Source organism: Microcaecilia unicolor, chromosome 11, assembly GCF_901765095.1.
Source record: "Microcaecilia unicolor chromosome 11, aMicUni1.1, whole genome shotgun sequence".
Lineage (NCBI taxonomy): Eukaryota > Metazoa > Chordata > Amphibia > Gymnophiona > Siphonopidae > Microcaecilia > Microcaecilia unicolor.
This window is the reverse complement of record NC_044041.1, coordinates 86,732,380-86,746,491: the sequence shown is the minus strand read 5'-3', so window position 1 is coordinate 86,746,491 and position 14,112 is coordinate 86,732,380. Positions and strand designations below refer to the sequence as shown.

The following is a 14,112-nucleotide window of genomic DNA, read 5'->3' as shown; positions in this document are numbered from 1 at the left end:
GTGTGCACGCTGGCGCCACAGTGCAGCAGGGGAAAATCTGCCGGCTGCCATCAGTGTTGCGGCTCCTCTACTGTGCCCTCGCTAGAACAATATCAGCCTTTTCTTCTGTCCAAGTAAAATAAATAAAATGTTTTAATTTTAATGTGTACAGTGTAATGTTGGCCGTTGGTGGCTTCCTGGTGGGGGTGGGCTCTTCACTGCCTAGGGCAAAAAAAGGTATGTTTAATCATTAATATACCTTTTTTTTCCTAGGCAGAGAAGAGTCCAAAATATACCTTTATTTTGCCCTAGACAGTGAAGAGCCCACCCCCACCCAGAAACCCACTAACAATAAATTTTAGTAGTGCCCATGTTAAAATTTTAAAAAGGTTGTAAATGTTGGTGGGTTTTTGGGTGAGGTTGGTCTCTGCATTGCCCAGGTTAAAAAAAAATGTTTTAAATTTAATATAGACAGGTCTCTGGGTGGAGGTGGGCTCTGCAGGGCCCAGGACATAAAAAAAAAAAAAGTTTTATATTTAGTGCTGGTGTCCTTTGGGGGAGGGGGAGGAGATGACAGAACCATGGGGGATGGATATGGGATAGGACAGGGCTGACACTAGGCTATAGGGAGGAGTGGGGGAGGGGGTAAGGTAGGGCTGATGCCTAGCTATGGGATGGATGGTGGGGATGGATGGGGAGGAGAGGGTAAGGTACAGAAGGAAAGGGGAGATGCTAGCTAAGGATGGACTTATTATGTCTGGTCAAGTTTGATGTGGCATAACGTAACTATATTTAAAAATATTTTTTTCCATTAAATATGTATGGGGTTTATGTTGATGCAGGGCAGCTGTTGGGCAGAGAAATCCATCATCAAGTGCATTCTAAGACATTATTTTCTAGTATGTCAAGAAACACTACTCATGCTTATATACATAGTGCCCACCCATGTTAGCTCTGGGCCCACCCAAAATGTCAGGTCTGGCTACGCCACTGTGCCCAAGGTTGTAAAGAGTGTCAGTGAGAGAAGAGGGATTTGAACCGTGTCCTTCTCCTAGTTCACAACCCACTATGGGATAGATACAAGAAAGTGCGCCCAAAGTTAGGGCAGAAACTATGGGCGCTAAGTGGAGGAGTAGCCTATTGGTTAGTGCAGCGGACTTTGATCCTGGAGAACTGGGTTCGATTCCCACTGCAGCTCCTTGTGACTGTGGGCAAGTCACTTAACCCTCCATTGCCCCAGGTACAAAATAAGTACCTGACTATTTGTAAACCACTATGAAAGTAGTTGCAAAATACCAAAGAAAGGCGGTATATCAATTCCCCTTTCCCTTTCCCTTCCCAATTCTGCATTGGCAATTGTTCACAAAATTGCCATGATAGAATAGAGTGTAAGTCAGCATGCACGCACATAACTTTAGACGAGAACAGTTACGCCATGTCAAAGGCTGGTGTAATTGGTTGCACCTACAGTTGGCAGTTGGGCACATAAGTGATAGTTTCTATAATTTACATGTGCAAGCTCAAGACCCGCCCTGATCCACCCATGTTCACGCCCCCTTTGTAGTTGTGCGCCGTAGCATTTAGTTACATTCATAACTGAACTTAGATACTTAAGCCAGTTGGCACCTAATTTTTTTTTCTTACATTTGTACCCCGCACTTTCCCACTCATAGCAGGTTCAATGCGACTTACATATTATATACAGGTACTTATTTGTACCTGGGGCAATGGAGGGTTAAGTGACTTGCCCAGAGTCACAAGGAGCTGCCTGTGCCTGCAGTGGGAATCGGGGTCCTTTCACTAAACTGCATGAAAAAGGGCGGTAGCAGCAAGGACCATTTTTCCCACACGCCAGGGCTCTTTTTACTGCAGTGAGTAAAATGCCCCCCCCCCCCCCAAAAAAATGGCCACACAGTAAAATAACCCTTACCGCGTGGCCATGCAACAGGGAGCTCTTACTGCCACCCATTGAGGAGTTGATAAGGGCTTCGGCCGTAGCTAGGCAGTGCATAGCGATGCCCGATTACCACCAAGTTAGCGCCTCGCTACAGGAAAAAAAATGACGGAGCGCCGGAAACCCACATCGGGCTTACTGCTGCTTTGTAAATGACCCGCTTAACTGGCACTGTTCTATCATTTGCATGCCGAAATTTGTGCGTTAGTCAGAAATTTGGATGTGCAACTGGCCCTAAGCTAGTACTCCACTCTACTTCAAAGGTCTTCTCCACAGAGCATGGGCTTTTAGAAACTGCCCTAGGCCAGTGCCTGAAGCTAAGGGAGCATAATCTGAAGAGTGATGTCACCAGTTACTGACAATTTGTTCCATTCTGATAATACAAGGGTTCAGTTAAAAACAAACAAACTGCAGCATGAGGGCTGCAGTAATCCCTTCATTTCTGCCTGTGTTGGCAAGGGGCAGTGGTCCTGGTCCTAACTGGGTTTTGAATGCATGTGTAGAAAACTTTAGACTCGGCCAGTGAGTTATAAACAAGTTCAGCAAATCACAGGAAACCTCTTTTTGGGCCTCCTTTGATCCTGTGCTTCCATTAAGAGAGTGAACTCCTTGCATATTTTTAAGGTCTTTGGCGTATGAAAGCCATGGCTAGTGTTGAGTTGTAGGCAGTATGTTCTATGCCACTTGCCTACTTATTGTAGGGGAGTCTTTCAACAGTAGGATATTAGTTCACTAATTGCTTAGTCATAAAAAATGTATAAATTCTGGCATGCTTGGAGAAAGATACAGTTTTCTTTTTTTGTTCTTCATTCATTTTCTGTCTCATTGGCCTAAATTATCTGTCATTGTTGTAGTTCCCATCTCTTCTTGCTCTTCATTTTGGGTTATAAAGTAATAAAACTTTAATTCTACCTTCCAATCTTTTTCCTCCACAATAGTAAATTATCACCATCTCTCACACATTTTGTGGAATACCTCTCTCTATTCCATCCTGCAAGGGTCCCAATTAGCATCCTTGTTATTTAATATATTCCTGGCTGCACTCATGATACTTATCACTATTCTTGGGTTTATCCCATTTATCTATGCAAATGAAATTCAGATCTCTGTACCGTTCGATCGTACTGATCCCTCTGCACATTCAGCCTTCCAGCCTAAGCTGGAAATCATCTGCTCATAGATCATGTCCAATAAAATATAACTGAATCTTAGCAAAAGTAAAGCAATGATTTTTTCCTGAGACACTATTCCATCTACTATGGCTCATTTGACCCTTCTTGGCAGCCTTATGCCCCCTCCTAGACTCCTTAAATATACTAGGGGTTACCTTTGATGCCAGTTTGACTTTTTCAGCCCATATCTCTTCTTTCATCTTGAGGTACTTCATTCGTCTCGATCAGATAAGTTCTCTCTGTCAGATAAGGTCTCTCTGCCCATTCTTGGACATCATCATTTATCATTTATTCATTTTATATACTGTTTCTTACTGCAACTGCAAAACAGAACGGTTTACATTTAAAAAATACAACTCATACATACAAACAAATAAGAACTCCAATCTTTAACAGAAAAGCACAGCAAGCCAAAAATGACAAAGAAGGACATAACTAGTACGTCTACAGATTAAAAATACAGTTAAACCTAACCTTCTTCACGTTCTCTAATATCATAAGTTCTGTTCAATACAGTTTATAAAGACGTTTTCGAAAGTGAATATAGGACTTCTCCAATCTAATCTGTTTTGGAAGCCCATTCCAGAGAGAGGGAGACGGAAAGAAAAAAGCCGATCCCCGTGTAGATTTCCATCGAGCCTTAGCAAGTAGAGGAATGACTGTTAATGATCTAAGTGTCCGCATAGCAGTGTAGGGTATTGTCAGATTTGATAAGTAGCTAGGGGTAAGTGAATGGAAAGCCTTATGAGTCAGAGCGAGTACTTTAAATTTGACTCTTGCTTCAATCGGAAGCCAATGCAGTTGATATAATAAAGGTGCTATTCTGTCATTCCTCCGAGCCCTGCAAATCATGCGAGCCGCTGTGTTTTGTATTTTTTGTATTCTTTTTAAATTAACTTGAGTAATTCCTGCATAAATAACATTACAGTAATCTAGGCGTGAGATGATATACGCATAGCTGCACTTTGCATCCTTGTCCTATTCAGCGTTAATTACTGCAATGCACTTTCCAATGGCATCTGCCAGAGAGAGCTGTGCCATCTACAACTCATGCAGAACACAGCAGTGAAATATGACCATGTCACTCCCTTCTTACGTCAGGAACACTGGTTACCTATACACATCGATGTTCAATACAAGATCATTACCCACTATTCTCTCCCAATTCCTATTGCCATACACTCCTTCTTGCGAACTTCGCTGCTCCACGCAATATCTCCATGAAGCGCCCCTAACCGGATTTAGGAAAACCATGTTCTCTGACTCCAGGCCAAAACTTTGGAATTCTCTCCCTCTTTCCCTTTGTGCCATCCGATCACAGTCGTATTTTAGGACTGCCCTGAAAACCCACTTCTTCAATGACCTTGGGAGCCTTGGCCTACTGAATATTACTATTGTCTCCTCCTACCTCCTTGTGGTTTGCTTCCCTCTCCCCTTCTCTTAATTTTCTATCTTCTTTTTCTATTAATATTGTAGTTCCTTTCCATACTTCTCCTATATATATTATGTATTTTTTGTAAAACACTTTGATGGCTCTAGCTCTTTAGCAGTATAACAAGCAATAATGAAACTTGAAATATACTATCATCCCTCCCCATCCCCTTTTCACATGACTTTCACACAATTGCATACATACAGTAGTGCCCACTCCTCCTTGTGACTCAGCACTAACATGGACTGTCTCTAATCCACACTGTCATTCTTTTTGTTTCTCCTCTTTTGACTCCCATTTCTCTTTTTGACCTGCCTTCATGTTTTTCGGTTTAGGCTCCTTTAGGGCAAAAAAATAGAGAAAGCTGAGCATGGTAATTCTTCATTTTACTCTCTTCACTTTTAGCCAGACTGTACAGTTCTTTCTTTTGCACTCTGCTCTCGTCCTTTTTCTCTTTCTCCTCATTTTTGTCCTTTGTCTCCCTTTCTTTGTCCTGTGCACACATTATTTTTCCTCAGGTTTTCATTAGAATTGCAGCATATATGCACATCAATCAAAAATGGATGTTGTCTCCAGCAAAAACGGTTATTACCCAAAACTCAATTTCTCCTAACTTGAAATAGCTATTTAAAAAGCCCTTTCAGATGGCTGTAACATTCTTATCTCATTCCTCGTGCTGATTCAGTTCCTCTTCCAAGAAAGCACACTGTTCTTTTTTTATCATTCAGGGCTAGGGGCTGAATTTAAATACTATTTTACTTCCAATTTTCTCCTTTAGTGTCCAAACCAATTGCTAAATAGAACACTTTCTCTTCAAATTATATTTTTTGTGCAAATGTAATATTTCTTAGCCCAGGTCATCATGGGAGCCTTTTTGTGATAACATTCTAGACATAAAGGTAATGGTATTTTTTTTTTCTCTGTAATAACATTGTGTTTTGTAAGTGTTTCCTAAGGAGAATTTTGCCATTTCTTTATGAAAACATTTTATGTACTCTGAATAAAATACGTGCAGTAGCCTGCCTGTTCGAAAGGTTTGGCTGCCTTTTGGCAGCAGTCACAATATGGATCCTCTTCCTTTATAGAGAACCATGTGTGCTCCTCAGTCCCATAACAGCTTTTCATCATCGGTCAGAGCTGAACAGCAGATTACCATTCGATGGATTACAATACCTAATATAGTCATTCCCCACCCCTGGCTGTGCAATTCACCAAAGAGGAAAAGGAAATAAGGTCTTTAATAGTCGTGTGTAAATAACATGCAACTTGACAGAATTAATCGCCTTTCTTCTACCATTCTACCAAGCCCCAGGCCTGCAAATGTCATTCCAGACAGTGGCCGCCAGTTTATCTGGCGTTTGATCACTGACAGGATTCATTAATCGGGACATAGTGCTTAAGAATAGTATCATAAGCCTCCTCTTCCCTACTCCCCAATCACCAAATGGATGGTTTGTGCAGGAAAAGGAAAGCAAACTGAAATCCTGTTCCTCTTGTTTCTGCTCCTGGATTTCACATGGCTTTCTTTCACAGTATTCCCCTTCTCTTTATATATGCTTGGATCTGATCAGGAGACCTGTAGATTGTGGAGTGTGTAGACTTCTCAAAACTCTCAGCAAATGCCAGTAGCTATCTTTCTAACCATGTGTTCGTCAGCTTCTTTTGTGAGGATTCCTGTATGGTGGCCCTTCTTTTCTGAATCATTGGCCTTCTGAGGGCTTTCTGTGTGATTTTCATGCCCTTCTCCTTCCACCATTATCCTTGTTTCTCACAGAGGATCTCTGTGAATAGCTTTTCTGTCTAGAGCCACACACTCCTTGTTCATACTACTACTCTCTTGGCTAATGTCGAGGAAAATCATAGATATGATTTTCACTGGAGTTGAAAGTTCTGTTGACATCTCAACTTCATATTAATCTAACATCAGGCGTGTCATCATCTTCATCTTTGTCATTGCTGCCTAATATAGGAAAATCATTCACAAATATAATATTAATATGGAAAATGAGGAGAAAATATATTAGCGACTTTTTGTTTCACAACTTTTTATTTTTATTCTTGATTCTTGTGTGATTATTGTTATGCTTTACTATATATTATACTAGCCGTTAAGCCCGTTAAAACGGGTGAGATTTCCAGCTACTCTCCTCGCCGCCGCTCCCTCCCCCCTCCGTGCTGGGCCCCCTGCACTGACCTAACAGCGCCTCTCACCTCCTTGTGAAAGTGCTGCTGGTAACAGCTTCACCTTCGTCTTCTTGGAAGAGCACTGAGGGCGCTTTCCAGGGCCGTGCCTAGGGTCTCTGGCGCCCCCCTACAGACTATCAGTTGGCGCCCCCCCCCCTGCAGACTATCAGTTGGCGGCGGCGGCGCACCCCCCCCCCCCCCATGAAAATGATCGCTCACCACTTGCCACACTGACAGGAATTGTCAGCAATATTCTTAGAAACAAATTGCTATACATTGCAAAATAAGATAGCAGATGTAAATTCTCAAAGTGGACATATTCCAAACACTAAAATGAAAATAAAATGATTTTTTTCTACCTTTGTTGTCTGGTGACTTTCTTTTTCTGATCATGCTGGCCCAGTATCTGATTCTGCTGCTATCTGTCCTCTTAACTCCGTTTCCAGGGCTTCCTTTCCATTTATTTCTTTCCTTTCCTCCTTTCTTCTTCATTTCTGGTCCTCAGCTTCTGCCTATTTTCTTCATCCATGTGCAGTTTTTCTCCTCTCTTCCTTTTCCCTCATTTCATCTCCTTCATCTTTCTTCCCTCTCCTCTATGTCCAGCAATTTCTCCTCTCTCCCTGAGCCCTGCCCTCCCATCCATGCTCCTCTGTCCCCTGCCCCCTCCATTCATCCTTTTCCAGCAATTCCTCTCTCTCCCCCTGAGCCCTGCCCTCCCAATCCATGCCCATCCATGCTCCTCTGTCCCCTGCCCCCTCCATTCATCCCTATCCAGCAATTCCCCTCTCTCCCTGAGCCCTGCCCTCCCAATCCATGCCCATCCATGCTCCTCTGTCCCCTGCCCCCTCCATTCATCCTTTTCCAGCAATTCCCCTCTCTCCCTGAGCCCTGCCCTCCCAATCCATGCCCATCCATGCTCCTCTGTCCCCTGCCCCCTCCATTCATCCCTTTCCAGCAATTCCCCTCTCTCCCTGAGCCCTGCCCTCCCAATCCATGCCCATCCATGCTCCTCTGTCCCCTGCCCCCTGCCCCCTCCATTCATCCTTTTCCAGCAATTCCCCTCTCTCCCTTCCATGACCCCCCCCTCGCATCCATGCTCTCCTCTCTCCCCTGCCCTCCCGCTTCCATTGTTCAATTCAACTGCCCACCCTCTTCTCTCCCCCCAACATCCCTTTTCTTTTTTTTTCTTTTTAAATTTACCTCCGTGGTGGTTCCGGCAGCGCAGCGTCAGTGAAGGAGGCGGCGCTCCCGACGTCGCTAGCCTTCCCTTCGCTGTGTTCCGCCTTCTTCTGACGTCAAGGAAATGACGTCAGAAGAAGGTGGAACACAGCGAAGGGAAGGCTAGCGACGTCGGGAGCACCGCCTCCTCCACTGACGCTGCGCTGCCGGAACCGCTACGGAGGTACATTTAAAAAGGAAAAAAAAAGAAAAGGGATGTTGGGGGGAGGGCGAGCGAGGTGAGCATGGTGCGGCGGCGCCCCCCAGAGGGAAGCGCCCCCCTGCCATGCTTACCTCGCTTACCGTGTTGGCACGGCCCTGGCGCTTTCTTCCTAAAAGCTTACTGCAGTGGCTTAAGTCAACAGATAAGGAGTTAAGAGAAGCATTTTCTTCTAGCTGAAGAGCTTATTGCTAGAATACCAAATATTCAAGCAGAATTTTAAACACATACCTTCTCAGTCCAGGGGAATGGCACCTGTCTCTTTGCTTTTGCATTCATAACAATGGATTGAGGCTGCCAGAGGACCAACAAAAGGGTTCTGCACTTTTTTACTCACTAAAAATAGACTGCTCCAAAGGTCTGCAACCATTTCTACTTGAGAAAATGCAGTATATATTCCAGTCGCCACTGATGTTAGGTTTGGTGCTCCAGATGTTCACATCTCTGGAATAAAGTTTTCTTATGGCACTGAACTAACTGGTTTTGACTAGATAACATGGAGGGGCATTTTCAATATGAAGTCTTAAGCCCAATTTTGGACGTTTTGCTGAAAACATACAAAAATCAAATGGTGAACATAGTGATTTTGAAAATCGCTGTTTTCTAGATGTTTTTGTGCTTAGTGTGTCTATGTTTTGGTACCATTTTTGAAAAAAAAGGCCTAGGAAAAATATGCAAAAAAAATAAGCCATCGGGATGTCTAGGGGGCCTTGATTCTTAGTAGATTGGCCACACAAACATCCCAGCAGAGCAGTGGGGCAACTTAGGGGGCACTGCAGTGGACTTCATATACAAGATCCTAGGTACACATCTCACTATAACCCCCTTATGTGGTATGGTGCACCCTCCAGGAATAGCAAAATATATACTGTACACCACCACAATACCCTTAAGCCTGCAGGTGTCACCTATATATAGGTACAGTAGATATTTTGTGGTTTTTGGAGGACTTACACTTTCCACCACAAGTGTAACAATTAGAGTGGAATATAGTCCTGGCTCCCCTTCTCTACAGTCCACTGCACCAACCACTAGGCTGGTCCAGGGACCTGTTTGTTGCTGTAAGAGGAATAACCATTATATGTGAAGCTGTCATAGAGCCTGGTATGTATTGTCACTTTCACCTGTTAAATGAGTGGGAGAGAGTCAGTGACCACTGAGTAGATTAAGGCATGCCTTTGACCCTCCAGTGGTCATCTAGTCAGTTTGGGTGCTTAGTCATTATTGAAACAGATTCAACCTAAAATGTCCTATTTTTTGCCCAGGACGTTTTTCAGTGTTCCATTACCACTGATAAATGTCTAAATCACAAGCCCGTCCTAGTCCCACCGAAAACATGCCCCCTTGAGATTTAGATGAACTGCATAGAAAGCCGTCTTAAAAATGGGTTTCAAAAATGGCAAGTTGGATATTTTGGCAAAAAAAAAAGTCCATCTGCCACTTAGTGCTGCTTTTTTTTCTGTTTTGAAAATGAGCCCCTTAATCTGTCTTAAGACATTTCAACAACCTCAGATTTCCCAGTAGAAGAGATTCTACTGCAAGAAATCTGTCAGCATTTTTCTATTGCGGCTTGGTTCTTGAATGGTCGTGCTTCAAACACTATAGTTTTCAGGGAGCTGGCCTTATAGCCATGCTTTTTCAGTCTTGGAACCACCTTCCCACTGTAGCGTACTTGAGAGTTTGGCAAATCTTGACAAGTTGTATGCAGAGTAGGCAGTTCTTCCTCTGTTCAGTCTTTCTTTTCTTCAGAATGGAATCCAAATACAAATAGCTCAGGGGTCCTTTGTATTCAAGTTGCAACTTTCCCAGGCTTTTGAAGTTGCCTGAAAGGTTTTCTTGATCATTTTATCCACATGTAGTGCACTTTCTCTAAGATGGGGTGCTATGATGGTTATTTTAGAAGCATCCACATATCTAAATGGCAACCTGTAAATGTGTGGAAGGACTATTCATACGTATGGAAGCTCACTATGTCTGATTGGCAGTGAGCAGGGGCTAATGCACACTGTTCATGCCACTCCCACAGCCTTCCTACTAACGTATTCCTGTCTATGCAGAAGCAGGAAGCTGCATCAGAGAGAGGGCTGTAGAGCTGGCACAAGCAGTATGTATCAGTTGCTATTCACTGCTGGTGAAGAACTGGTGTTTTTAAATGTACGCGGGAGGGAGAGATGCCAGGAGTTTTCAGCTGTTGGGACTTGGGGATCCCCGCCAGCCATATCATAAGTTTGTTGCTGCCAGGTGGGCCTGGGCCCTCTCTTCGCCACTGAGGTAGGACCTCATTTCTCCTTCTCTCAATTAAAGTCCTGAGGTGAGCTTTTTAACATAGGTAAGGCAGTCGATAACATAAACAGAGCAAGTAGAGGTTAATAAGTCCTTTGATCATTTGCTGGCCAAGACAGTAAGAGGGTCATTTTATAGCTGTGCACCTATGAAAAGTTCCAAAATGTTTATTTCATAAAGGTAACGTAGGTGCCTATGTGTCTTTATAAAATAGGCTCCTAGAATTATCCCCAGTAGCTCACAAATGCTCTTGCAGTCATTTATTGTACATGAGAATTTGGGTGCTACCGATGATAGTTGTGTGAGTTCATTTCATAAAGGCACAAAGCCACTTATGTTGCCTTTATTTATTTATTTATTACATTTACACCCACATTATCCTTGAGGTTAAGTAGAAAATAGTAAGTTTACAGTAATTACATTATAATACAATCGGGATCAGAAGCATTGACAAGAACAAATATAAGGAGCAATGCTAGGATAAATAAGGACATATTATATGAGTAATAAGCAAGGTTATCCACAAATCTTATGATGGGAATTTGTAAAGAGAAATGTTTTAACATCTTACAATACTGCACGTATTTATGTTGGTATCTGATAGATTTTGTGAGAGAGTTCCAACATTGCTTTACCCTTCACTATCAATTATAATGCTCTATTATGTATTGTGTTGACATTGTAAGTAGCATACCGTGCCATACTTTGTATTGTTTTGAATATTTTTACTGCTGTAATTGCCAATATATTGCTCATGTTTGATCTATTCTTACTGTACACCGCCTTGAGTGAATTCCTTCAAAAAGGCACTAAACAAATCCTAATAAATAAATTAAATAAATAAATGTAGTGCCTTGATAAGTAAAGTCTGATGAGAAAACTGATTTGTACACAACATTTTTACAATTTGCAAAGCAGAGTCTTAGTAATCCCTGAAGAAAAGCATTATGCCGGGTAATTCAGCAAGATGTTGCGTAAAGTCAGGGGCCAAGCCATGTAAAATTTGGAAGATGAAGACACAAAGCTTGAATGTGACCCTAGTTTTGATGGGGAGCCAGTGTAATTTAATTAATAATGTAGATGCTCGTTTGAAGCACGAGAATCTACAAATGAATTGAGCCGCCATATTTTCAGCAGTTTGGAGTCTTTAATGAAATAGGTACCTTTTTGGACCTTTGACATAGGCACTTTGTTATAGAATTACCTCATGTGTGTACTTTTTACACACAGGTTTTGCTACAAGTTTCAAAACAAAAGTATTCTTTGTCCCACTGTGAACATTTTAAAGATTGCCTCTTTAATGTTAGTGAAGCATCTTCATTTTCTTATTTTCTAGTACCAGGAAAGCCCATTTTGTCGATACACCAGACTTTGGAAAACAGTCTCTTGGTGCAGTGGAAGCCTTCTTCAGAGTTAGAGGGTCAGATCCTGGGCTATCGGCTGCAGTTTGGTCGTCAGGACATAGACCCTTTGGCAACCCTGGAATTCTCTACTCAGGAGGATAAGTATACAGTCACCAGTATCCACAAGGGCGCCACATACCTGTTCAAAATGGCGGTCAAAAGCCGTGCAGGCTTTGGGGAGGAAACTGTGGAAGAGTTTACAATTCCTGAAGATGTGCCAAAGGGTTATCCCCAAATTCTTGACTCTAGCAATATTACTTCCATGTCTGTCCAGTTTGGTTGGTTGCCACCTGTACTGGTTGAGCGAAATGGCATTATCACCATGTACACAGTGGCCTATCGGGAAGCCAGTTCTCCTGGTACCCTTCTGGAAAAGGAATTACCTTCCTCGGAAAATTCCTACACATTGAGCGGACTCAAGCCAAACACTGCTTATGATGTCAAAATTCGTGCTCATACGAGTAAAGGCCCTGGGCCTTACAGCCCAACTGTCCAGTACCGCACATTCCTTCTGGACCCAGGTAGGGCTTATCAGTTTTTCTCTCTGCTTTTACTGGGGTTGGTGCTGGGAAGCAGGAAACTAAAATTCAGCACCAAAGAACAGCAGCTGGAATTGGCTGCTAATAGATAAAAGGGATTGATTTTACAGTACAACTTCACTGTTGTCTCCAGGTAAGTGTTTTTTTCCTCTTTATTCAAGTTTAGTTCAGACACTGCTGATTGACATCGGGGTGGACCAGTCACATCACAGGTGGGAAGAGCCTTTTTTTCCGCTCTTTTCAAGCACATTAGATGGTCTCATCCTCTACTGAGCATGCTCAGGAGTCTCAAGCCTCATACAAGTCTCCTTCACAGCAGCCACTGAACATTTATTTTATAAGATGGGAAGAGAAAGATGCAGGAAAGGGAGAATGTCTAGTTATATTGGAGAAGCCTTTGTCCCCTAAAAACTGAATGAGAAATTTCTGAAACAGGGCTTATGATTCAGCAATTGCTTCCTGGGCCATGTTACACAGATTGTGTGTGTTAGATCAGCATATACGTGTTTGTGTTCTGAAGCTGATTGTGGAAACAGGATTTGTTGATTTTCCTTTCTGAGTTGCAGTGGAAGAGACGTATGCCATCTCTGTGATCTCTTTCATCTGATTTTTGTTGCTTCTCCTTTCCCCACTCCATTTCTTTCCAACAGTTTCACCCAAAAATTTCAAAGTAAAGATGGTTATGAAGACATCTGTTCTTCTGAGCTGGGAATTTCCAGAAAACTACAATTCCCCTATACCATACAAGGTGAGTGAGCAAACAGAATGAATATTGATAAGAGTAGAAGTTCATGAAATCTCATTGAACCTATCTGTCCCTTCCCAGAAACTTTGGGAAGACGCTTCTGGCCATTTACATTGCTTGTCCGGGGCTAAATGGACAGTGCTGCTGAATATCCCCTCTAAATCAGCCTTTCTCTAACCGGTGAGCTTAAAGACAGGCTGGGGGTGGAGTTAGGGCGGACCGGTGACCTAGCTGGTTGGTGGCAATATTCAGTTTGATATCTGGCTAGGAAACTGCATAAAATTAGGACAAAAAAAAGGCTGTCCTGACTTTGAGGTGACATAAACCAGGTATCTATTTGAATATCAGCTAGTGCCCAGTTAACCTTCCAAGCAGCAGTTTATGTGTTCCTGCGGATGTACCACCCCTCACCCCTGAAGAAAACATAAGGAAGCCTGACCCCCGCCACCCCGTAGGCTCCCCTGGGCCTATCTTTGTGGTTCTGTGGTGGTCTAAGGAGAAACGGGCAGGAGCGGGACTTTAAGTACCGCGAGGCTGCCACTAGTGGTCGCTGCTTCCCTTTTCAAGAGGAGACCGCGCCAAGCTAGACAAGAGTAAGTGGACATTGCTCCTGCCTGCTTCCTTCTAAATCACCAGGGACCAGCAAAGGTAGGCCGGGGGGGGGGGGGGGCTATAGGGGGGGCAGGGCTCAGGCCTTCTTATATTTTTTTGTGGGGGGGAGGGGGGAACTGTGAAGGGAAGGGGGATGTTAAGGGGGGAGTATACAGCTCTGGAGGTGGGAGGGAGGATTGGAAAGAGGAGTTCAGAACATAACAGATAATCTTATGCAGGTCCAGGCTGATTATCGTCCAGGACCCGCGTAAGACCTAAACCAGTGTTTCCCAAACATTTTCAGTTCACGGCATCCTTCCTGTATGAGCAATTTTTGCGACCCCCCCCCCCCCCCCGCCCCCACACACACACACACACACTGATTACGATTT

At 43.3% G+C, this 14,112-nt stretch overlaps 1 protein-coding gene across 1 annotated transcript in view; it reads left to right on the top strand.

Annotated features, from left to right (window-relative positions):
- PTPRS (protein tyrosine phosphatase receptor type S) overlaps positions 1–14,112 on the top strand; it is a 307,849-nt gene that overhangs the window by 212,529 nt on the left and 81,208 nt on the right. Inside the window, 2 exon segments of the mRNA XM_030218889.1 lie at positions 11,779–12,366; positions 13,035–13,132. Of these exon segments, the coding sequence (XP_030074749.1) occupies positions 11,779–12,366; positions 13,035–13,132 (686 nt within the window).